Below are 27,598 nucleotides of genomic sequence, written 5' to 3' on the forward strand. Positions count from 1 at the left end.
TGTAAAAGTCGGCAATATCATAAATTTCAAATTATACGCAACTAGCGATAGCGATCTGTCCTGATTTCGTACACTTTTTTTTTTAAATAATAAAATAGGTGAAAGAAGTTTTCAAATCGGCTAAGTATATTTTGAGTTTAAATTATCCTTTAAATATGTTTATGTTTCAATTAAATAGGTATATGTTTCCTTTGTTTTTCTTATGGCTTTATGCCTATATACCTGGATGTTTTTCATTGATTTTCCAAAAGCTGGATTAGCTATAAATTTTAAAAAGAGGTCCGAATGTTTATATATTACTAGCTAACCCGGCAAACGAGATTTTGCCATATAAACGCACTTTTTTGACACGCTAATCAGCTGGCGGTGTAAAATATACTTTATGACCTATTCTCATACCTACCAAATATATATAGAAAAATTCACAAAAATTGATCGAGTCGTTTCGGAGGAGTTTAAACACAAACATAGTAAGACGAGTTTTTTATATATAAGATTTAAATACAATCAAACATTAAAAAATCAGATATGTATCCGCCTACTTTGAATCTGAGCCCGGTATAAGTAGGTAACATTTATGACCTTATTTATGTGCATTTATATCTTGTTGAAATATTACATGGCTTTATAGATAGCATGACAATAATCTGGTGTTTCTTCTTCGGTGGAGTGCGTGATAACTTTAGCGGATAAGGTATGTAGTTATAGGTATAATAATAATATATAATAATCGTATCATCTTTCACATAGTCTGCTAATTTATTTTAAATCATTCTTATAGCTTAATACTGTAATATATATATATATATATATATATATATATATATATACACGTAGATATAGACTACGTAGATAGATAATGGTATAGAAACCCCGCCTGATCTGTCGGTATCCATTGGTGCCAGTTAGGGATACTATTATCACCTCACCTATGTGAGGATAAAAAAAGGTCAGTGATGAAATCATCAAGTATTTAAAAAAATATATATTCAAGTGGAATCGCGTGGTGGTCGACCTGTCACAGTATATATCTAGTAATGGGGCTGCTTAAGTTCATATTTTTATGATATTTACAATTACAAACAAGTCGAAGGCCCACTTGGATGATGGAACGTGATGATGATGTACATATGTAACATTGATGGAACGTGGCAACTATCACCTGTAACATGATCATGGTGTTGGTCATGTCTACATATGAAAAGTACCATGGACATCACAAAAAACACTGTGATATCCATGGACTAAGTTATTACGCCTTAGTACTCAGTAATATTATTGCCATATTCCACCATTCAAATCATTACTAATTGATAAGCTGATGATAATTTTTTTTATTATAGCACGACATAGGACCTCACTGTTCTGAGCGAAACCAGAACCAATATGGTCTATGAATACAATCAACTGAAAAGATAATTATTTATTCTCTATGGTTGATTGCACTATGCAGGCTCACTAAATGTTTTTTCACGTTCGAAGTTCAAAGGATTAATTAATAATTAATTTTTTCTTACGTTTTCTTCGTTATGTTTTTCATGTTTTTAAATTGCAACAAAGTATTTTATAATTATGTGCATATATTATTAGTTAGTTGAAACTATGTCAAAAATTTTAGTAAAGTAACATGGCAAAGCCTTGTACCTACCGAAAAAGTATTTTTTAAGATATGTTTATAATCTTTTTATTAAATTAAATATCCTTTTATACTATATTGAAATTAATATTTCAAAGCCGCATATAATGTAAGTGCACGTTGTAAAACTAAATTTGTTGATTTATTTAGCATCAGTTGAGTTCCGCGGCTTTGCCCGCGTGAATCGGTTTATAAAGTATTGTATTTGCTAAGTTAATATATAACCAACTCATATATCTACCAAAATTTATTCTTATCCCTTCGGTGGGTTTTGTGCGAAAGTGTAAGAAATATCCATTCATCCTTGCAAAATTTCGCATTTATAATATTAACTAGCAAATAAGAGACTTTGTACGATATTTTACCTAAGAGACCGCGCCTTTTTTTTATAGGTAAGTCAGTTAAAAATGGGAAACATGCAAATTACCATACCTGTTGCATTGTGGGCTGTCCCAATACGGCAGATGGTCACTGCCTTCCACTTCCTCCAATACATTTATCTTGTCTTTGGCTATCTCGCCTGTGTTGATGGTCAGATGCTCGGACAAGGTGTCATTTTTCTGAAAACAAAAAACAGAACAGGGTTATTGTTGTTGTAAAATCGTTATTGTACATAATTTATATTGGACACATAAAAAGATTTAATATATTATGGCGATCGTGTGTGCTCGACATAGAGTGGGCCACCCCTTCATTTCCCGTGGGTGTCGTAAGAGGCGCCTAAGGGAGGGCAAAGGATCGGTAGCAGTATCACTCTTAAAACATCTCTAAAAGCCTAAGCGCGGTTGCCAATCTGCCTGCCAAGCGTGGCAATTACTGGCAAATTTCCTCCTAAGGGGAAGGCTTATGGCCAGCAGTGGACAGTTAATGGCTGAAATAATAATACAATGGCGAACTTATCCCACAGAGGGATCTCTTACAGCCAGCCTTTGAGAAGTTGAAAGAAAACTATAGAATGTTAAGAACTATAGAACTAAAGGTAAAAACTGTAAAATTTGAAATAAAATTTAACAATACCTAGTTAAAACTAAACATGTGTTTGTGAGACAGGTAGATATATTGATCACAGATTATAATATACAGGTATATAACATATTTGACCACCTTAGTAGGGTAATGATTTAATACACCACGTCGCTTTCCGATAGTTGCGGGTTCAATTCCCGCAGGTATTTGTATTTATGATCATATCTATTCGTATTGGTTTTGGGTGGACAAAGCCACGGGATACAGCTATATAAATATATAAAATGAAATCAATGTCGTTAGCTGTACTATATTGGAACAGAAATTTCGTGAATCAAAATTTCCGAAACAACAAACATTTTTGAGTAGCTCAATTCATGTTTATTTTTTAAATAGGTATTAATATATAAATACTATATTAATATGTATTTATTTTATGAATATTTGTACATTTTTTTATACAATTTAGAATGGCAATCAAGCTGACGGCTCACCTGATAGATAGTGGTAATCGTTGTCTATAGACATGAGCAGTACCATGGACATAACAGAGTATACTGTTTCACCCATGATATCCCCATGCGTTGCCATTTCTGAGGGCTCAGGTGTTATTCCTTTGTACCCAGTAAATACTAGGTTAGTTATAAAGAAACTTAATATAAGGTTTACATACCGGCGCTAGAAGTCCAAACTTGTCAAACTTCATCTCACCGCTCCATTTGAGAAAAATTTTTGCCGTGTCAATAATAGTGTCGTCATAACCCCACAGAAACCTATTGGAGAGACACAGTATAATTTTTTTTTAATGGATGAAAACGGAATAGTTCTTCCTCCTATGTTAAGGTATACAATGACGGGGCACTACTAGAGAACGAAACGACGAGGACGAAGGCAGTTGACCCATCGTGCCGAATTCACTACAAAATAAACAATGACTTTCAGGACAACTTCATGGAGGTCGTCCTGACAGGTTAAAATGCTAGCAACAGGATTTAATCTGGATGGCTAACAATCGCTTTTGAAGGGAAGTACGTAGGGACGTATATTTATATAGGATTTATAAATATCGGTATTAGTTTTTAGTAACTATTTTAAAGCATTTTAACTATTAAATTTTTATTAATTTGTTAGATGCTGGTTTCATATGATTTTTGTGTGAAATTAATGCAATACAGTCCAGTGAGTATAAAAGGCTTTATTCCCATTTATTTTTGGAGTTTGACTTCAATACAGAAGCAATAGAACAATATTGTATTCTGTAGTCCTTACCTGTGCACAGGTAATTCGAGGAAGGCGTCATGGTTTTTCGCGAAATTCAGTAGAGATTGTAACGTCAGTTGTTGTATCGTGCTCAGATCCATGCTCTTGGTCTTTGCCACTAGACCCTGAAAAAAAGTAATTGAAAAATTAAAACGTTATACCAAATTTTATGTTTATAATTTTTTTATACCTCAAAGTTGGCAAACAAGTAATGCATCTAAGTCACTGACAATAGTTTATGTTAAATCTCTATGAAGTACCAAAGAGACGAATTTAAAAAAGATTCTTCACTTAGATTATCTTAGTATTAGTAGATTTTGTTATAAGAGACTTAACATTTTTTTTTTATTTAAATGAACCAAAAGCGTTACTCTTACTTAATATTATAAATGTCAAAATTGATTGTTTGTTTGAAACATTTTATTGTAAGGTACCGGTGGCAATTAAGGCCCACCTAAAATAATATTGCTTTAAATCCGAGTGTAATGCGTATAGGACGTCAAAAACATATTGTTTACATAGCTTGTACATGTTGCTGTAATAAATGGTGTAAAACTATTAAGAAAAGCATATTTTTTAATAAGAAAATACACTTTTTAAAAACCCTTCACAGGGGCCTTATTATACTACGGTAGTATATTAAAGCCCATATAAAATTTGCTTTATTTTCACAGTAAATCGTCTTAAATTTACCTAGAAATAAGTTTAAATAAAAGTAAATTGTTGTTTTTTACTTATTTAATCATTTTCCTTTATTTATTAAACGTGGGCCTTGTTGCCCACTTTATAATTATCGTAGACAATTTAGTTTCAAGGAACTAGTTGGTCTTAATTAAGGTACTTAGTACAATCAGAACATGTTTTGTAACTTTGAAAACTTAAATAATCAGTTCTTTTCTTATTAAACAAACAATATAATTACTTTTATATAAATTTTTAAGACTTAAAATCAGACTCTAATTAAAGGTACCTAATTCAGTTCTTTAGTATCACAATCATATTCCTAAAATAAAAAAATAGACTCTCAAAACAAACAAAAAAAAAAAATTTTCTACAAGCAAAATAAAAATAAAAACGATTAACAAACAAATTATTTATACTGAGACGGTAAGATATAGTTAAGTATCTTGTTTAATCACAGTCACAGCAATAAAACATATCTTTATCGTCGGTTGACAGTCCGACACACTCTTCATGGTACCATTTAAAACATTGGACACATTGTCGCATGTCCGAAACACGTCCTTCTTTGCAAGCATGGCAGAACCATTCAGATTCAATTATTTTTGACTTCTTAACCTTACTGCTATCTTTTCCAGGCTTATTCTTACGATCTTTAGTTTTTTGATTGGCTTTTTTTGATTTTTTCACCTTTATCATCTTATTTTCTTTTAGCTCTTCTCGTTTCTTAAAAAGGTCCCTAGTGATCCGTTGACCCCTATAATTGATGGCTTTTCTTCTTGGTTTCTCTTTGATTACAGCATAGTTTGGAGTTGGCATAAGTTCTTGAAACGGGGATTTAGTTTCCTTTGTTTTAAGACTGGCTAGCTGAGTATCATCGTCTGAGTCTTCTTCGTAGGTATATATATTGATTCTGGAGTGATCATTTCTACTCAACATCTTCTGTACAGCGTCAGGCTCAATATCAGTCTCTGAGTCTGAACTTAGAATAAGAGGACGTTTTGTCATAATACCAGATGTTGATGGTTTTGGCGATAGAGTTGAAGCATTGCAATTTGTATTTTTGCTTTGTGGTACTTTTACGGGAAAGGTTGATGTAGCAATATCAGTTAAAGCCTTTACAGCAATTTGCTTTTCTGGGGTAACAATGTCAGCAATAGTACATTCTTCGTTGTTAAGTATTGATGGTGAAACAGTGTCATAACGTGACGTTACTTCAGGGTACTCTACGTTCGCCTCAATAATAGTTGAAGTTTGTGGAGGAGGATGTTCGGTCAAGATCGCTGGTGCAAATGCTTCATCTGGTAATACATCAGGGTTAAATGGAAACAATCCAGTAGCTCGGAATCCATTTATTATATTTTCATGAATCAATGCCCTTGACCAAGTTTTTGAGAATATTTTGTTGAAGTTCGATTTCGTCAAGCGTCTGTCAGGATTTTGATACATGTATGTCATAGCTTCTTGATCCCAGTGATGCTCAAAAGACTTATTAACGGATTTATCGAGGGGTTGAAGTTCATGGGTTGTGTTACTAGGCAAACAATAAAGCACAATATCATGCTTATCTGCTTCTTCAACAATTGTATAATCCAGGTGCGAGGACGCTCCATCAAATATTAACAAGACTTTCCCCTGCGTTTTATACTTCCCCAAATGCTTGATGAATTCTATAAATAACTCCGTGGTCATACTTCCTTTTGGAGCCATCTTTACGAGAGATCCAGCTGGTAAGTTATCACTATATTCTGATTTTTGTCTTTGGCCTTTAAAGATGATCATTGGTGGGATAGCGGTACCAACAGCATTAACACACATTGCTATGGTAACATTTTCGGCGTGCTCAGGTGCAATCAAATGGACTCGACGAGCTCCTTTTTGCGCCAAAACAGTTTGTTGATGATGAATAGTGAGTCTACACCCCTTTTCATCCATATTATAGAGGCGTTGCGGGTTCTGTAGAATGTCTAATTCCTCATATAGGTCTTTCACTTCTTGGAAATGTTGAGCAACAATAGGACGGTTTAATTTTTGTGCTCTGCCTGGATTCATAAACTGGGCTTTTCTTTTGGAAATTTCTGGGTTCCTTTTCAAAAACATTTTAAGCCAGTCTTTGCCCGCAATGCCAGAGTCTTTATTAAAATTATGCTTAATATCATAATTCTCGCAAAATAAAAATGCTTGTCTCCGTATGACTTTTGGAGTGACAGGTACACCAATGTTAGCAAATCGTATAATGCGTTGTACAAGATCTTTTTCTTGGTCTATTGTTAGTATAGACCTACGACCTAAGCGCTTAATAATACTTTTTGATTTTACATGGTTTCGGAGAGTTCGTCTTGGAATGTTGTAACGTTCAGCTGCAGCTCGTTGCGTCAGCTGCCCTCGTTCTATTGCCGCCAAAGCGGCCCGTAAATTCTCTTCTGTCCACTGAGCTCTCTTTGGAGGCATTTTAATCAAAATCTGTAACAATGTTACACATATATTGTCAGTAAAATTCACATAGTAAATTGACCTAGAACACAAAAAAATCCAATCTGATACTCAAATATAAAGAGGCCAATAAGGCCCAAGTACCGTTATAATGGGCCTTATTAACCTCATGCCACATTTTTACAAAATAACCTAATAAACCTTATAACACTTTCTCTGGATAGGGAAAACCATATTCTTTGTTTTGTACAACACATACTTAAGATAATAAATACAGCATTATTAGTCAATTATTGAATTAAACGTAAAAATACTTACAGTTTCTTGTTATAAAAATTATAAAATTGCACAGTAGCCGACCATTTCATCAACGCATCGCACGTGACTGGCAAGATGGCGGCGCTAGCGACTGCGGACCAATACGGAAACATTCACACCGACATTTTGCACGTGTGCGTAAACTGTGAAGTGTCATAGAAATGTTTTTCCGCAAAATTTTAAATGTGGGCTTTATTACCCCCTGGGCCTTATTTACCTCAGGTACCTTACAATAAAGTCATAATTATAGGATACAGAGTTCTTACAAAAAGAATAACTACAATGGCAGACTTATCTCACAAAAGGGATGTCTTCCAGGCAACCTTTAAATGTCTGATAAAAATTGTAAATTGGTGGAGACAAAAAAAAAATAATTTGTTTGTTTATTACCTCTGGTGACTTAATTGCTTAACTAATTAATATGAAATTTAGTACACAAGTATTATATGGAATGGAGAAAGACATAGGTTAATTTTTATCCCCGTTACGCGGACGAAGTCGCGGGTAAAATCTAGTAAAAGTATAAAAGTAATAACTTACCAATAACGGTAGATTTGGTACGTAAACTTTATCGAAGTATGCCCCAACGGATTTCTCGGGTAAGTATCTGAAATAGTTCTTCTCCTGATAGCTTAGTTTGTCATTGTCGAACCCTATGTTCACTCGTTCAACTTGTTGTCTGTAAACATAATTATTTATGTAGATATAATAACAATTTAAAGATTTAAAATTATTTATAACGTTAGTTTACTGAAGTTTAGAGCTACATCGTAAATTTTTAAAAACAATTGAACAATTTTAATATTTTTGATTGATTATTATAAAGTTCTCTGCCTACGAACTAGAACATTAATATATATAAATGGTATATCTTACATATATACATATATATTTACTGTTAAAAATTTTGCACCTACTTTCTATTTCGTTTTAGAATTTTTTAAATACTTTTTTACCAATAAAATCTAAATTTCCAACGATAGCTTATTAAGTATAGGTACTACAGCATGATTAACGTTTCAGATCGCTAACAGAACACTTTTTAAATAATTAATTAAAAATATTGATAAGTATTAAATTGTTTTTGAAAATTGACAAATAATTATAATAAAGATAATTGCGATGTACCCATACTTCGTCAATTTAAAGTTATGAACATTCTGAAGATATTATTTTGGAAATTAAACAACATTCCATGAAGAAAATGTAACATAGTTACATAAAACATTCAGACGAATTGAGAACTTTTTTCCTTTTGAAAAAGACTTAAAACAGATTAGTGATCCCATGAAGAAAATTGTTTAGTTTTATGACTTAATACTAATACTATAAAGAAGTATGATTGTTTTTGCCAATAGTATACAAATCTATTGAAAGTTTCTGACTAAAAGCTCAAATATGGACATTGTTTTATTAATAATTTTACATCATTCTTTCGTACAGTTCGTGGCTGGAATGGGGATATTACCCTTTCGTTATCTTATTACTATTGCCTATTACGAAGGAGGTTATCACAACTTTGCTTATAGCTACGTAGCGAGCTGATTTATTTGTGATAAGTAATTTAATAACTACTCGTACGTCGCAGAAAAAATGTATATTTGTGTAAAATTGTATGTCGAAACCAACATACAATTTTACACAAATATATAATAAATGTGTAGGTATTAACTGTTTGTTCAGTAAATATAAGTAACATTAATATAGGTGTACTTATCTACAAATTTATAGACAAGGCAAAGTGTATTATAAAATATCTCGCCAGATTAAGGTTAGGTATTAAGTATTGTATTAAGCTTCATCTAATTAAGAAGATACTAGGGTTTTTATTAAAAATCTACCTACAGCAAACTGAGTATTTTTTTCATGTTTGTTACCTCAGAACTTTGGCTTTATAAAAACCGATTTGGAAAATTTAAAAGAAGTTCAGCGGTTGTGAATTGTTGAAGATTTCAAATCAAAATACCGGTTTAGCCACGATAGACGTCGGTGACCTTTTTGTAACAACAAACTATAGATGGTTTTTAAACTTTGAAAACAGGGATCGACTAAAAATAGTAATAATATATAAACAGCACGATGGAGTCCATTGAATAAATACAATACGACGACCATAGATAGAATTTTGCGGCATTTTTTTTATATTATTGAGGTGGCAAACAAGCCTACGGCCCACCTGATGGTGAGCGGTTACCGTAGCCTACGAATGTCTGCAATATCAGGGACATTTCGTGCGCGTTGCCGACTCTGAAGAAACCTCTTTATCCTTTTTTTGAAGTGCCCCATGCTATGGTCTCTTGGAAAAACCTCGGAAGGGAGCTCACTGCATAGCCTGAATGTTCGTAGGAGGAAATAACTCTGAAACCGCGCTGTATGCGATTATCTACGATTTAAGTTATAGGGGAAATTACGAATTATTATTAAATCATTTAAATGCTGTATCTCAACTAATTTATGATTAGTATAAACATACTTATAAAATTTAATTAGCACGTTACTTAAGTAATAAAAATAAGATGTTATCATATTTGACAATATATCTACCTAGCTTTAATTTTAGGTACATGCACACAATATCTAATTAGAATAATATATATGTTTAAATTAACATACCTATTTAAACCTTGACACTACTGTATCATTTGTAACAGGCCAAGTTGTGACGGTTCACCTATAGTACAATAGGTTTAATACCATAAGTACATAGAAAAGAAACAGGGGTTCCTATGGGTGACCGCTGCGAAAGCTGAGCTATTTAATATAAACAAACTTTAAAGTCAAGGTTCACAATAGTATACAGAGAAGACGTTACCATATATGAAATATTGACACAGAAGGGAAACTCCTTTGATGTGTTTCCAGAGTGTAGTGGACGTCACAAGAAAATTAAATAAATTAAACAAAAATATATTATATTTTATATTAACCAAATTATAGTTTACCTTTTTCTCATCAGGTGTAAAAAGGATGCATATAACACAGTTTAATAAGGTTTATGAGAGCCTTTAAAGTTTTATAAATTCGATAATCAATTTAATATAAAATACCAAAATACGTTAACATATAATTAAATTGAATTTAAAGAAAAGTTCAGTTCGAATAATAGGCTAAATCCGATTATTGAAATATCTACCCTTCGGTGACATAATCTATGACGTTACTAGGTGAGAAAAAAAAAATAGAAAGAAAAGGAGAGACGGCAGATCGGCGGGCGCGCGGGGGTCGCTTTTTAGGAATTGCGCAATAGAAGAAAAAAAAAAAAAAGAAAAAGAAAATGGCGCGGGAGTCGTGTTTTAAGGAACTGCGGAATAAAATAAAAAAATAACTAGGAAATAGATCTAGGAGGGACTGGATCGATGAAGGGGTTTGAGATCTTAGTGTATCACTACCGATTAAGTGTGTGAAAAGAGTCAATGAAAGACTGGAGAATCCGGTGAGCTTGTTCCATTTATTACTACGTAGTTAGATTTTTGACTGTGATCACAGGGCAATGTTTATATTACTTAATATTTTCCCACGAACTATTGAAATATGTATTTAATCAAGTCCATATACCTTTAGGTAATGCATATATCTTTAAATGCAATCACATTTGAACAAAATTCTACATCAATATAATTTCCGTAATAAAACATACTTACGTTATTCTACTCATATGCAAAATCCAACTATATGGTCGTTTGATAGAAGTTCATCGATTTGACTCAATATTCTAATTGTCCAGTTTTGGCAAATACTTATTGAATCAACTATTAAACTATTATAATACTAACTAAATTCATATCTAGTTACTATAAATTATTTATTTATTGAGGATAAATAGACTGAGGTGGCTGTGGTCTGGTCTCATTGCTGGGGAAACAACCATTGATGAGACAGAGGGGTTATTGAGTGGCGACTCTGTATATGCAAGTGTGGTGAGGGCTGCCTCCATTGGTTGGAGTGACTGTTTTAAGTGTATTGTGGGGACTCGGTGGGTGCAGGAGTTTGGGGCCGTTCCTAGTGGCAGTCTATGGGGAATTGCCTGTGTTCAGTCGTGGATTGGTGATGGTTGAGACGATGATGATGATGGAATAGTTGTATTTATTACACTATTACAGTGTTGATTTGGAACACCTGCTCATGCTTAACGTCTCATGGTAAAGTGTTTTCATACCATTGCTCGGTCAACTGTACTAATGATTCTTTTGTATACTTTTAATTATCCATGATTACATGTGGGAATTTGTTTTACACCAGATGTACAGAGAAACAGCTTAGCTGTTGCAGGTGATTTTATGTGAATGTATTACTTTTAATACATTATTGTGTTAGTAGATAAATTCATGTAACGGTGGGATGTTTATGGTAAACAAGCCTGTATTGTTTAAGTAGATATTTTGTCTTGATTTATTATAAACTTTAATATTGATTTTATTGTAGTAAACAAGCTGATAATAACAATTTTGTGTGTATTACTGGTTTCTAATAATATTTAATTATGCTGATATTATAGGTGTGGATTTAATTCCTAGTGGTAATAAAATTATCAAAGGATTCTCTGACTATAATTACTATTAACTAGGTAACTGTACCTCATGTACAGTATAAAATTAGTACTAAATGACAAGTATGAGTTCTGTATTTTACTTATATTTAGGAAGAAAGTTGTCATGGCGATAAGGTTTGTATGTGTGTTGTTTGTTTATGCTATATTGACTAGACAAGTTCAGACAGGGTTAATATTAGTGAATCTTTATTGGATTTATATTTAATATACATATTTTAAATATTTATGGGATAGAATGGAGATATACAAGTAGTAAAATATAATATTAGTATTTTATAAATTTCATTATCGAGTTAGTTGTATATGTTGGGCTGTATCCAAGGAGATATGAACCTATTAATATCAAGTTAGGACAATTACTTTAAATATCAATAAAGCAAACACTAACACTGATTATTCACTTCTTTAATAAATTTACATTAGAGGTTAGAAATCAAATAGATAGCATATTGGGAAAATCTTCACCACACATGTATTTGAGGAATGTTCTTGATAATTAGTACTGTATGTATATATTATTGCAAGTACAATTGCAATAAGAATGTTAAACTTCTAATCTTCTGTTCATTCTTGAATTTGAAAGTAAGCTTGGCTACTGATATGAATATAAAACTGCAGCATTACTGGATACTATTAATTATTTCTGGTGTAAACCATGATTATTTATGTCACTGATAATTTAGTTGTATATTACGGTTGATATATGATGATTTTATATTTAATTATATTAAACAAATACAAATAAACAAACTTGCTAGTATTTGTTATGTTGACAGTTGAGATAGATAATCAAAATTCAATTCAATACATCAATACGTCATTCAATACGTCATTAATATGACAGATGTCAAACAAAAGGAGATTATACACGTTATGATTCTATATCTAAGTCTATAGAAAATTTATATAATTTTCTGTTATTTTATAATAACTGTAGGGGAAATATTGGAATTATTTATATGAGAAATTTCACTTAAATGATATGATAATTATTTAAAGACCTAATTTCTTAGGGATTTAATCATGATGATTTAAACACTAAAACACTTGTTTATCTGAGAAATCCTCTTAGTAAATAGGTTTACTAAGACACTAAAAGGAAGTAGATATAGTATAACTATAGTACAGCTCCTTTCTATACAAATATATATTTAATCTATATCTTCACATTATAATTATGCAATATATTGCCTCTACTACTACAACATACACAAATAGGATTTATTGTCCTTCCTATATACCTATATATAATAATTGACCTGGCACTTTAATGTGTAATTTATCAGTACTTATGACAACAACAAATTAGGACTTATAGTCCTCTCTATAAAGCTACATAATTATTTAATCTGATTATTTCACTATGTGATTAATCAAACCTCTACAAATATTACAGAAGATCTCTATTACTCTCAACACAATAATAGCTTGTTGGACTTAGTGTCCTCAAACTTATAGAAACCCAACTGGTTATTTCACGAGACGTTGTTAACTTGTGATTAATCAGTGTCTTTTAGAGGACTTACAGTTCCTTTAGATATATCTCTCTAAATAAATAATTGGTTAATTCACAATGTGGTTAATCAACAATAATAATATTAAATATAATTGACTGGACTTATAGTTCATTCAATAGCACTCATTACTTTTAGTAGCTCTCGACCTATGGGTTGGACTACTCGTTCTTAGGCTCTGGCCTAATTAACAAATGTAACTTGAACCTTGAGTATTCTTGGTATTAAGTAAATAATATTAAATTGACAATGCTATGTTATGATATAGCAATTATCAACATTATATGGCTTGGCCAATTCCGGGGTGTGGAAGGTATCCCCTATCACACAAATCTTCATCTCTATCGGACTGTCTTCACAGGTGATCTCTAATGTCACATTATAGGGCCGAAGGGTTATGTCCCATCAAAGTAAGTTCTGGTGTCTGGGTGATCTCGCTTCTTGGTCTGATCTCTTGTGGAGCCGAAGGGAAACCCCCATTGAGTAAGCTCGTAACAGGGTGACGCTGGGAAACAGTTTCGTACTGTTAGTGGGTGATCTCTATGTCGCCATATAGGACTGAAAGGGTCATCGCCCATGAGTAAGCTCTCGTGTCGGAGTGATCCTGGGATTTCAGTTCCGATCTGTTTGCCTCTGGCAAACACTAATTTATACTGGAAGCATCGTGGGGCTGGTGGAGCCACTGTAATGTTGAAGTAAATGTACTTATGTTTGGTTTGGAACTGAGAATACTCATTCCCTTATTACCATCAGAGTGCATTAATAAATAGTAATACCCTTCCCTACCTTTTTGGAGGAAGAGTTATAGATAGTTGGAAAGTCTTCCACTGGTCCGGGCGTGTGAGGGGCCCGACCGCTCCCCCATTTTTTTTATTATTACAGTTATACTGTGATTTACTATTAAATTAACATAACTTCCTAGTTACATGAATTATGAGTATAATTCATTAATTATTCTTAATCCTTAAAGACTTATCAATCATCTTCATTATTTAACTCCTATCATATACCAATTAAAGAACCTTTTGGTTATTACACACACAACGGGTCCTACATTACTAGACGATCACACATTTATTTATCTGGCCAATGATCAAGTGTTCTACTATAAGATCTGTTCAATATTATGTGTTTATTGTAAGGGTTTATATGATTCATAGGATGTTTGGGGTGTATAAGGCAATATAGGTATGGGGTTATATTGAGGGTGTTATGCCATTCTTTAGGGTAAGTTTTCATTAGATTTTCATTAGGTTAAGCCTTCGTAGGCTTTTTCTTAGGCTTTGTAGGTTTTCCATGTGTAGCTTAGTTTAGAGGGTAGTTAGATTATTTAGGGTGCTCATACAAAGGGGGGGACCATCACAAAGTAAACAATTGTTTTGTGATAATTTGTGACTTGCAATAATAATACCAACTAATCGTCATTCAAACAATTTAAGTACTTTCACTCTATATCCTTTATGGTTTTTTTTTGTCATAGTTTGGTACATTTAATCGAAGTAAGTGTCCTTGCTATTTGGTACAGGCGACGTAGTAGTCTTAGGCCGTCGATATTACTTTATGTCCCTTAATTTGCACTCTATCTCCAAATATATATACTCTATCTGACCAATAGAGTAGGCATCCCGCCACTCGCGAAATAGCGAGGACAGGAAGCCTGAACAAGTGCACCTTGAACTATAAAAAAAAAGATACGAGCGACGGGACAACCGAATGTATAGTATTATATTATCTATGCTCGAATTAAAAGCGCGGTGCAGGTAAGTGACTTTAAGGGGTTGGTATTATTATATATTGCATATGTTGAATCGTGATAGTCACAAAGTTACAAAAAAAGCGACTGTGAAATGGTCTATGCGCGGTTCGCTAAATACTTATTTGACAGAATTGCACACATTTGCCCTGTTACAATAAAAAAAAAAAAAACTAGATATTACACATATTTTTAATATATGTTCCTTAGTATACTGTATGTACTTGTATCATTTATATATATTTGGTGCAATGTATAGTCTGAAGAGAAACCTTTAGACTCTACATTGCACCAAACATACCGTCAAAACTTACATAATAATTTTAATATAATTTATTAATAAAATATACAAATTTTCCCTTTTTTTTTGCAATCAAGGAAAAATATGTATGTAATACATTGTACACATTCGGTATATAGTTGTGGTGACAGAAATATATTTATATCTACTTATATCCTGTAAATAAACTTCACAATACTGAAAATAACGTTTTCGACAGCGTAAATTTGCGGTACACAACTAGTGAATGCTACATATTAAAGACTTTAGTGTTTATTTTGTTTGTCACAGACAGTTAATAAACTCTTGCTGCAGTTCTTATATTTAAGTACAATTGATACGCTCCGGATTCTCATGGATAGATAGATAAATATGTATTTTATACTAGCTTTGACAGGTAATATTTTGACATTTTGTGTTACATTATTGCGACTTTCGTAGAATTTTCCAATTTTATGAAAATAATATATAGTTATTGTTATTCATTGATAATGTAGCTTTTTGTAGATGAAATAATTATTAAAATCGGTTGAGTAGTTTTCGAATTTATCCATTACAAACAAACACACAGAAAGTCAAATAATTCCTCTATAAAATATTAGTATTAGTATAGATTATAGAAAAAGTATAGATAAAAAATTTAAACGTTCATTGATTTTATGTGAATTTTGTTGAAAATAATAAGCTAGGTTCGATAAAAATAAAATGTCTCGAATGTTAAAAATAATAAGCTCAGTTTGATGAATAATAAAATGTATGTATTATGTGAAATTTTGAAGAGAACAGCGAACTGTCATAAATTATTATATTGTTATATTTTTGTATTTAATATTTTGATTATAGAACATTAATAAAAACGACTATAGAGTTTTTACAGCAAATTTTTGTTTCATTGTTTACAAACAATTTAGTAGTCGTCTCCCGAACATAGAACACTTCCTACTACGTAATAGTATCAGCCAATATCGATAACACATAACAAGCTATGGTGTAATGAACAAGCCAAAATTAGATATATTTTATGGTATCATAAAAAAATATTGTTGCAATATGGCGGACGAATCGTTGTATTTTACTGAAGTGTCCCAAGAGGGCGTATATGTATATATGTATTTTTTGGATATATAGTTATGTAAGTTTATACCGACACTTTGGCATGACTGATATAAATATTCGTACGTAATTTAAAAACAGTTTAATAAATTTTATAAATAGGGTGTTATTAAATGCTTGGAATTTCTACGTGTAATTTGGAAGTGGGTAATCATTTCTAGATGAGGTATTAAAGTAAAATATACACTATATTTGAAAATAGACCTTTTAAAATAGAATTGTTAAAACAGCATTCAATTTGGTGCAGTAGTTTTTACAATAAACATATACACTCTTTTCAGTACATATGTACAAACAGACTAATAAAAATCCTAAAAAAAAATGTTTTGGCTTCTATTGCTCTTATTAGACTCCTCTTATCAAATTTTTTTAAATATCCTTTACTCGTATGAAAATACAAACATAGTCCAATTACAGTTTTATTATATTAGTAGATAGATACTCTTTATTGTTTCCTCAAAAAAATTACAGTTGTAAACTTATTATAGATACAAACAATTACAAGAAATAGTCAGACTGAGAAAACAATGGGTGGCTTTATCTCTATAAGCGATCTCTTCCAGCCATCTTTTGGATAGAATTTTTTGATCGAAGGCACGACGAAAATTTTTATAATTTTTAAATACCTATGGTGATAGGATTTAATATTATAAACAGAGGGCCTACCATGAAGTATTTTCCGAAATTTCGGGGACGAACGAAACAGAAATTTGATGTTAAAATTACATAATACATGCTGTTTAAAATTATTAAAAATGTTAAAATATCGTTCCTTTGGACTATTAAAATAGGATTTATGATGAACGAAATGTTAAACTGCATTTACTGGGTCGATTTTGATACGAACAAAAACACGAAATTGAGCCCGAAATTTCGGAATTTCATTTCATGGTAGACCTCCAGATACAAATGATCGATATAATTAAATTCCAACTAGATACATAAACAATTGCAATGAGGCAGGTGTTAGGTATATTACAATTCACATACACTTACTAATACTTTAATATTGTTTGGTTTTTGGCATTAGATTGTTTAGCACACACAAGATACTTTTTGTATTTACTGATTCGCGGACAAAGTAGCGGAATACAGGTAACGTGAGCAGTAAGTAATGTTTTCCATATTACCTATTACGATTACCAATCTCAGAAGTAAACTAAACTTAAAGCCAATTAGTATTATAAGTTTCTGAGATTTCTGAATACCAATCTATAGTCGAACTATTAACTGTACGAATAGATAAACCCATGTATTCTAATGTCAGAACAGACGGACATTTCCGAATCGTTTATCTTATCACCCCTTTGTCGAATTCCGACGAAACGTTCATTCATAAAAGATAATTAATTGACAAATACACAAATAAGTAGTTTTGTAATGTTATAGTAGGATTAGATATAAGTTTTTTTTGAGCTATTTAATATCTGTCTACATGTATATATACATATAATTTTCGTTTATAAAGAAAATATAAATATATATAATATAGTCCGTTAATAACTGTATTTATAAGATAATCTGTATGGAAGTTATCTTGTAAGGGAGCAATATATATATATATATATATATTGCTGCACACACACACACACACACACACACACACACATATATATATATATATATATATATATATATATATATATATATGTGTGTGTGTGTGTGTGTGTGTGTGTGTGTGTGTGTGTGTGTGTGTGTGTGTGTGTGTATATATATATGTATATTATATATTCGTATATATATATATATATATTTTGGAATTTGCGAATTGGGAAACTATCAAGCTTCCGTTATTTTTTTCGTTATGTTTCCCGTTATTAGTTGGTTATAAATAAATACATATTATATATAATATATGTATACTCACGAGTACGCATACGGTCCAACTTCTTCAACGTGCAGTTTCTCTTCTATTCCGTCCCTAACCTCCTGCCAGTTGGTATAGTTGAAGATGTAGACTTTCATTACGGGCTGCACGGTGGGTTGCCGCCATAACGAGAACGAGAGCGTGTTGTTTCGGATCACCATGTTCTGGGAACGTAGATACATTGTTATTTACTATCTGTGCTTAGTGCTACTCGGGCTAACCAGCGCCATCTGGTGTCAATAGTTTCTATGGGGGATGGGTGGAATTGTTAGTAATGCGGACTACCAGTACCATAGCTAGCAATAAATCCTGTCAGGTTGATATCCACGTGGTTCCCTCTGGAAACCATAGTGTTAAATTACAGGTGTATACATCCTTCATTTAACTGACCTGCCTTTTCATTCTCATCTATCATCCCTCATGGGGTTACCATTTTATGATCATCCATTAAAACTATAATTTCCATGACTCGTTCGGAGGGGTTGGAGTGTCTAGTGTGAGTTATGCAATCTACGTTTACCTAAATATTTTGTGTGGAAAGCTGCACCTCCTGGCGATGTGATTGATTTCGGAAACTTAGCTTACCATACAAACGCATCGATGTAAACAAACGCAACAAATCTTAGAATAAGTACAACTTATTCTAAGTACTTGTAAGGCTTACTAGATCAAGATTGTACGTGCCTTCTGAATTACGAGGTAAGTGACAATCATTTGTTAATGACTCAAACATAAATTTGATAATTTTTGAGGTTTAATCAAGTCTACCTGTGTTACAGATACATGCTGTCTGCGTGAATGGTATAAATTACACAATAAAAAATGACCATTAAAGTTTTAGAATGGTTGCATTTTTTCCGTATTCTTAGAGAATGCTAAATTATTTTACAATTACTCATTGATTGAGATGAATATTTCCTAGTTGTGTAGACAAAGATTTAATGATAACAAATTAGCTCGATTAAGTCGTAAACTATGTACCGTGTTCAATAATCGTTTCAGAGTTATTACAAGATCATCCAATGGTATGGTAATTAACAATAAATCATAGGTATATTACTACAGAAATCTAAGTACATACCTAGGTATGTATGAATGCTTAATATTGTGTAAGTTAACAACGCAATATTGATAATCCTTCTCTTCATGCTCCGAGATTTTTTTTTTATACAACTTAGAATGGCAATCAAGCTGACGGTCCACCTGATGGAAAGTGGTAACCGTCGCCTATAGACATGAGCAGTGTCATGGACATAACAGAGTATACTGTTTCGCTCATGATACTCCCCATGCGTTGCCATTCCCGAGGACTCAGGTGTTATTCCTCTGTACCCAGTAAATTCACGCTATATTTATTAAATTTTTACCTATATTGCTTAATTTTTATGTGATTTAACACGAGGAAGGCCTTCATTCGCTTGTGTTTACTTTTTTGCCTAATTTTAATAATTCTTTTTAAGTGTTGGCCCCATATTTAGCCATGATTGAAGGTGTTATTTTTATGTCAAACGAAACTAAGCACTGTATACGGGATAATGAGGTCTAATCTTTGTCAATTTTTGTAATGAGAACACGTTATATTTATTATTATATAATATAAAATGACAGCCATTTTTTTTAAATTCTATATTTTCTTACCCTAAAAATTTTCATATTCCATTAGTAATTATTACAAACGTTCAAAAATGTGCCGAATAAGTTTAACCGTTCTTAAATAATGTTCTTAAAATTATTATCGCATTTAGTTTTGATTTAAAATCGTTTAAATAAGAACGTTTTAGTACTTATTGACGCGACGCCGCGATGTGTAAATAATAATAAGTATTTTTAACTTGTTACCAAGTTACGTGATAACAATGGTCATTGTATAATCCGTTTCAATAAAACTTTTTTTTTATGATATTACTTGTCGTGTTTTTTAAAAGCTATTAATTATCAGCATACCATCTTCTGCACTAAATGCTTTCGAATCTACAATTCGTATCTAACGTTATTTTTGTTAATCTTTTAATTTTTTTTGACATGAATTTTAAATGAGAACACTGAACCGATATTTAGTCGGAGTCCAATAGGTATGTAAAGAGTACATCTTCATATCAGCTGTTAACCGTCCACTGTTGAACATAGGTCTTTCTCTTAGGGAAAGAGTACATGCCAGCGCAGTATCTAATTAGATAATTAGATAATTGTGACCACTATGAATAGTATAGCAGTATATTCTATAAACTTATGAAATGCTTATCACTGATTAATTTTAACCTTTCGCGTTGCTTACACATACATATTTGAATTTTCAGAACCTAATGCGAAGAAAAACTTGCAAGTAAAAATAATTATAATATTATAATTATTGCCGATTGCACCATAACGACAGTTCTATCGTGACCACGACATAGTGTAATCCACGTCGAAATATCGACAATAAAGAAGCAGGTATGTAGGTAATATTTACCTGCAAATTTTTCATCACGTTATAATATTAAATTAGCTGTTCGCCTTCGATTTGGTCATTATCTATTAAAAATATTTGCACATATGATGGGGAGTCCTGGTAACTTCATTGTCAAGTTTGTGATACCATCGATGATGTATAACACATACTAATAGAGTGTCATATAAACTCAATGGAAGGAGAAGAATTCATTGGCCACTTTAACCTAAATAAGTATTGGTTTTATTCAATCTGTATTAACTGAACCCAAATCAGAAATATTTAAACATCTCTGTAAACTATTGATACCCATTAATTCCTTTCTCTCCGTGATTTTTTTTTATGGGTGAAAATGGAATGGTAACCCCGCCTGTGCTGACGGGATACGCTGGCGGAGCACCAGTGAAGGGTGATAGATGAGAATGAAAACAGGCCAGTTAGCCCATCATGATGAATTCATCAGGAATTAACCATGATAGTTTCCAGGGAGAACCGCGAGGAGGCCGACCTGGTTGGGTATATTGCTAGCAATGGGATTCTCAGTCTCCATTACTAACAATCCCTTTCCTCCCTCTCTCTCCGTGATTAGGGACAGTAGATGAAACTTTATTTAAGAAATCAGTTCCGGGTACGATAGGGTTGATATACCTGAAGAGGTAAAAGGCCTTATATTAAAAAAATACTAATAAAAAAGTCCCGATAGTGTATTTAAAATATGCATAGCACTTTTCTTATACATACGTAGCTGATAGTTACCATAGAAATTAAAGGATATTGAGAGATACTTACAGACAGTACGGCATCGTTAATAGTGTTCGTTAGACTGAAAAATATTGTGCCCATTAGACTTAGCACTAATGTTGTAGCCAGAAGTACAAGTACTGAAACAAAAAAATAAATAATTAGGACTAATATAGCGCATAAGAAATTATTTCTATATAAAAATCTGTGTGAATTACAGATCGGATTTTGTAATTCTTTTTTGAATCATTAGAATTCAGTCCCACGTCTTTCTTATATGCATCCAGAGGGAGACTTTGTACAAAAGTCGATTGCTTGGGTACCTCTGTCCCATTCGTGTTTCAACCGTGAAGCAGTTGTATTTGCATGGCTGTGTTTCGGTTTGAAGGATGGGATATGGCGTGAATTTACTGGGTACAGAGGAATAACACCTGAGTCCTCAGGAATGGCAGCGCAATGGGGGGTATCATGGACGAAACAGTATACTCTGTTATGTCCATGGTACTGCTCATGTCTATAGGCGACGGTTACCACTTTCCATCAGGTGGGCCATCAGATTGTTTGCCATTGCCAAGTTGTATAAAGAAAAAAAAAATAACTTTTCTTGACAAAGTCTAAATAAAGTTGAATTATCAATATTCATTGTTTAAATTTTTAGTATAAGTGAGTACAGATTTTAAATCAGAATAACAGATTGAAGTCCGTCTTTTCTCAACTGACTTCAAAAACGTCATAACTCCGTCGGTTGGAAACCAATTTGGAAAATTCTTTTTTATCTGAAAGGATGTACTTACAGATTAATCCTATAGAATACTAAACAGATTTTTTTCGAAATCGGTTCACTAGTTTACTGTTTAAATCTTAATAACTGGTTTTGCCACAATGATGTCGGTTTTTTTGTGAAACACATATCAATTATTTTTATAAGGAATTAAAGAAGTACATTGTGATATATAAAATAGGTTTAGAATCGACGATCTCTGGCTGACTTTGGACTAATGACAACAGCAACGTGTTTACTTAGATATCGTTTATAAGATTGGTTTATCAAGTATTGCCTTGATGGTGTTTTTTTTCTACCGACTTTAAAAAGGAAGAAGTTCACAGTACAGTTCTAGAAGTACAGTTTTTGAAAATTCTTTTTTTATATATATACTATATATACTTATATATATATATACTTTATATTTATATATATACTATGGAAAATGTTTCATGTTTGTTTCCAAATAGACTCGACCAAACATTATACTTGACAAATGAAGTAACGCCTCATACCTTAGCCTTAGTTTTCAGGATAATATTTAAATGCTTGAATTGTATTTCGTGGTATTTTTGTACTATGTAAACATAATGCGCCTATTTGGACTTCAAATTTCAACTTTAATTTTTTGTATTGAATAATAATTGATGTAGTTGAAGTTGATGAAGTTTTGGTTCAAATGAAAAGCTTAAAAAATCTTCTTAAAATCTATTGAAATACACTGAGAACAATACAGTTACAAGCCTTTCATTTAAAAACGTAAAAACTCAAATGTAATTGGTCAAGATATAACGTTACATATATTAAAATTTAGAAAAATTTTAATAAAAAAAAATTGTAAACAATTGACTAAAACAGGATTTTAGGATATTTATTCCAATAGGTTTAGCGCAGAAGATATAACTATTACAAAAAATCTCTTGTTATATCTTATTTATTATGGCATTTATGTCTCTAATTATTGTTTTTCATAATTTAATTAAATCATTAAAGTAATCAATATAATCATATTCTATATCCTTCTTATTTTTTCAACTGATAAGCGCGTGATAATTGTTAGTAAGTTTTTTTTTTTTCACTAATTTTCTCATAATATTATTATCTGTATTTGCTTGTATGAAGCTAATATAAACATGCAAACTACAAAAAAAGTCCGTTTACTTAAATTTAATAATTTATGATAGATTTATGCAAAACTTCATGTTTTAGGACTTGTAATAGGTATGATACAAGTATATAATAGTTGTACTTTAACTGCGATTAGAAAGTTATTGTCTGACTACATTGGAAACATAGACGTAATATAATATATGTACTGAAAAAATGGTAATAGAATCATAAAGACAAGAAGACAAGAAAATTTTGCACTAGTGTGCGTGTTTGGTAAATGTACGCATGCATGTAAAAAACAACTTAAATTGTGACAAGGCTTTAATTCAAAAATGAAACTACGAAACCGATTTTGATAAAATTTCTATGGAAGTAATTTGTAAGTATATATATCCTTTCAGATAAAAAATAATTTAAAAATAATTACACTTTATAATTTAAAAATAATAAGAATTTATTTTGTTAATACTCCTGCCAAATCTGCTTCGAGCTTATATTGTTTAGCCGAATGTCCTACTTGTCTATCTCGCTCTAACATATATGTTATTGTGTTTTTTTTTCACTGTTTTATATTACCAATCATATAGATTTTTCATAATCTTAGATAGGAAACTTGGTACTGCAGTTAGGTTACCATCCCAGACATAAATATACATCTAACTTTGTTATTAGCAAATTGTTATCAGTAAATTATTTTAATAACATCATAGTGAGTAGTCAAAACATATTACAGTTGATTTTGTTAAAACTTGATATACTTGCTGAATTTTATTATATTAACATTGTAAATTGGGCCGACGTATTCATTAAAAAAGTAATCAATTCAATACAAGCTAATTTTCTGTCGCAAAGAAACGTGACAGCGATAATTTTTATGACTTTTTTTTCTTGATAGGCATGTAATCTTGTGTCACTGAGATTGTCTATGGTTATCATTTGCAGACGTAATATTTTGTTGATTTATTTAAAAATAATTAAACAGAGGGGAATTTTGCATATAAATCGGCTTTTGTAGAAGTACAAAGAAGAATGGAAGAATTTCCCCAAGAAAAATATAATTAAATAAAGTCTTCAAACTGAACTGAATAAAAGAAGCTAAAACAACTGTTTTAGCTTCTTTTATTTATGCAATTTAGAATAGCAAACAAAATCAGGTGGGCCGTCCCAACTAATGGGACAGTAGTCACCGTCGTAGATATGAACTATTTGTGGTGTTATGCCATTAGTCATAAGCTGTTATTTAAATTACATATTAATTTATTTCTGGCTCGTTGTCTTCTCTCTATTTTTTTTAAATAATTTTTGAATCGTTTAAAAATTATAGCCACTTTTTTCGTGCTTAGAAAAGCAAGTAAAGCCATCCTTCGTTAAGCCATGTCGGAGGCCTTCGTGTATAACAAAAACGCTCTAGACGACAGATGGCGCCGCTCTCACACGAGTAACAATAGTATCTATATTTTTAAAAATAGAAATGGATATTTATTTCGCTATCAATAAATAGTTCTTCTATTAACATATAGTAAATACACAAAGTGACTCAGTTGGTTTTCTGATAGTAGGTAAATTTATTAAATTTTTTTATTCGATGACAACAATATTAGTAAAAAATGTAATCAATACGAACAAATTACATATTTTCTGCAACTAAAAACGTAGATAAGTTTTAGATATTTTTTTTGTGACTTTTTTGCAGCACTCCGGAAAGTTTTTTAATATTTAAATACTAAACTGCAAATAAGGTTTTATTTTACCTAAATATTTACGCACAAAGGAACTTTCCGGGATATACAGTATTATGCTATGTATTTTCTTTTAATCATCTATGATATACAAGAAGTGTGCCAAAATGTAATTGTTTATCATATCTTCACTCGTGTCAACATAAATACCTTGTAGATATACCTACACGTGGGGGAAAAATCTATATAATAGCAACTCGCCCTGGTTTCGCACTAATAGATAAGTAGATATCTATTTTTCTTTAAATAATATTCAGCCATTGGTTGAACTTACTTTTATTTCAGCCAATTGAATAACTCGCTGATATTTTCTGACGATGGCTTTCTGTAGACGATAGAGTTTTTCAAATTGTTTAATTATAATTAATAAAGTATTGGCCGGGTGTTCTCGGTATAGAATAGGCCATACCATTTTCTCCCGTGGGTATTGCAAAAGGTGACTAAGGAAACTTGATAAAGGGAGGATGGAAGGGAAATGGTTGAGGAATAGGCAGCAGCATCCCACTTAAAACTTTACAAGTGAAACTGCGGTTACCATTTCACCTGCCAAGCGTGGAAACTACTGGCAAATTCTCCAATAGGCCTACCAGTATGTACAGCAATGGACAGTTAATTGCTGATAAAAATATAGTATAAATAAATAAATAAATAAATTAATTAATAAATGAATAAATGAATAAATAAATAAATAAAGAACCTAACCTTTATTCAACTGACTTTATATTTCTAAGAACCTTATCAATGTCCATGTAGCAAATTTGTTTTCTATAACAAAATAAAGAGCTATGATAACTTATTAGGCAACTAACCTCTAAAATACTTAAATATATAAGTAAACAGTATACATATGTTGATATCTATACAAGCATGACTATGAAAACGGTTATTTTGATAAAATTAAAAATTCAGCTTTTTAATAATATATTTTATGTTGCTATAATAATTCAAGATTGCATTTTATACAAACAAGTCAATTTTAATTTTTGATAAAATTTCTATGGAACTAATCTCTATATAAAGAAAATACTATAAAGAAAAATAAATCCAAATTGGTTTATAACTGATGGAGTTCTAAGGTAACAAACAAAAAAATACAACCGAATTACGAGTAATAACCTCCTTCTTTTTAAAGTCGGTTAAAAAGGAAACGATTTTCAATTTTTTTTTGCAAATAAACACGTATTATACACATAAATAAAACGTTTATAAAAATGGCAATGAAATAAAAATGTAAGTCAAAACTAACTAACATAAAAATTATAAAAGTGTTTTCGGAAGCACGAAGTAAAATTCATAATGCATGAATTTACTGGGTACAGAGGAATAACACCTGAGTCCTCAGGAATGGCAACGCATGGGGGTATCATGGGCAAAACAGTATACTCTGTTATGTCCATGGTACTGCTCATGTCTATAGGCGACTGTTACCACATTCCATCAGGTGGGCCGTCAGCTTGTTTGCCATTCTAAGTTGTATAAAAAAAAACAATACTCGTATATTTTGAAATTATTGTGGTAGAAGGCACAGATATAGGTACAGGTACAGGTGATGGTTAGACCCCATTACTAACAATCCCTTCCCTCCAAATCGTACGTACTATCTATGATGTCTAATAATTATGATTTCTTTTTAAATAAATATCAGTCTAACGCGCAAAGGAAATATCGAATACATCGTAATTCATTGTTCATCTCAAAGGTTGACTGGTAGAGAATGCTAATTAACATTAAGTACGCTTTTTGTACCATATTTTCTTTTGGTCAATAAAGTTATTTAAATAAATAAATAAAGCTATTATTGGATTAAAATTATGAACGGCTTACGAATGGCGCTTCATAGTAATTTATTAACAGTACAGATATGACAAATTGTATGAATGTGTTTGTATGTGTGCCTGTACGAGGTTATCATAGGCCAGGAGATAAGAGCCAGACGAGGGCAATTTGAAGAAACCAAAAACGAATATGTTGTAAATACAATTATATCTATAAAGATATTTTCCTTTCATCAATGTAATTATGTATTTAACGAGAATTTAGATAGACGCCGTGGTGGGCTGGGTTTTTTCGCTTCCTGTAAGGGGTAATCAATAATATGTAACACAACTTGGAGGGAGGGGCGGTCTTGTAAAATGTTATTTCGCATTTTAAGGGTAGAAGGGGCGGTCCAAACGCATTACGTAACATTGTTTTATTTTTATTTAAATAACTAGTGTAACATATGCACCCAAATGAGAGGCTAAGCGCGGAAAAGAGAGTCCAATTTACATTACATTACAAAACTAGTGAATTAAAATCTTCAAGTTGGCAACCCTTTTGGTTTGTTTTACGGGGAATCCTCGACTGTATTGTATGTAATTTTTTTTTAAAGGGTGATAATGGAATGGTAACCCCGCTTGCGCTATTGGGATACGCTGGCGGGGCACCAGTAAAGGATGATAGGT

General features: G+C 31.8%; 2 protein-coding genes across 2 annotated transcripts in view; both read right to left on the reverse strand.

Annotated features, from left to right (window-relative positions):
* The window catches only part of LOC113514205 (scavenger receptor class B member 1-like), a 46,698-nt gene that overhangs the window by 7,354 nt on the left and 11,746 nt on the right, over nucleotides 1–27,598 (reverse strand). Inside the window, exons 2-7 of the mRNA XM_026898215.3 lie at nucleotides 21,591–21,682; nucleotides 18,371–18,534; nucleotides 7,835–7,973; nucleotides 3,872–3,987; nucleotides 3,276–3,375; nucleotides 2,069–2,196 (exon numbers count right to left, since the gene is read on the reverse strand). Of these exons, the coding sequence (XP_026754016.2) occupies nucleotides 2,069–2,196; nucleotides 3,276–3,375; nucleotides 3,872–3,987; nucleotides 7,835–7,973; nucleotides 18,371–18,534; nucleotides 21,591–21,682 (739 nt within the window). The remainder of the gene's footprint in view (nucleotides 1–2,068; nucleotides 2,197–3,275; nucleotides 3,376–3,871; nucleotides 3,988–7,834; nucleotides 7,974–18,370; nucleotides 18,535–21,590; nucleotides 21,683–27,598) is intronic.
* Nucleotides 4,892–7,799, reverse strand: LOC128200241 (uncharacterized). The gene is made up of 2 exons (XM_052892992.1): nucleotides 7,295–7,799; nucleotides 4,892–7,006 (listed from the first exon to the last, which is right to left on the reverse strand). Exon 2 carries the CDS (start codon nucleotides 6,992–6,994, stop codon nucleotides 4,994–4,996), a length of 2,001 nt encoding a protein of 666 aa, XP_052748952.1. The 5' UTR covers nucleotides 6,995–7,006; nucleotides 7,295–7,799; the 3' UTR covers nucleotides 4,892–4,993.

The sequence above is a fragment of the Galleria mellonella genome, unplaced genomic scaffold, assembly GCF_026898425.1.
Source record: "Galleria mellonella isolate WM207_F2 unplaced genomic scaffold, CSIRO_AGI_GalMel_v1 utg172, whole genome shotgun sequence".
Lineage (NCBI taxonomy): Eukaryota > Metazoa > Arthropoda > Insecta > Lepidoptera > Pyralidae > Galleria > Galleria mellonella.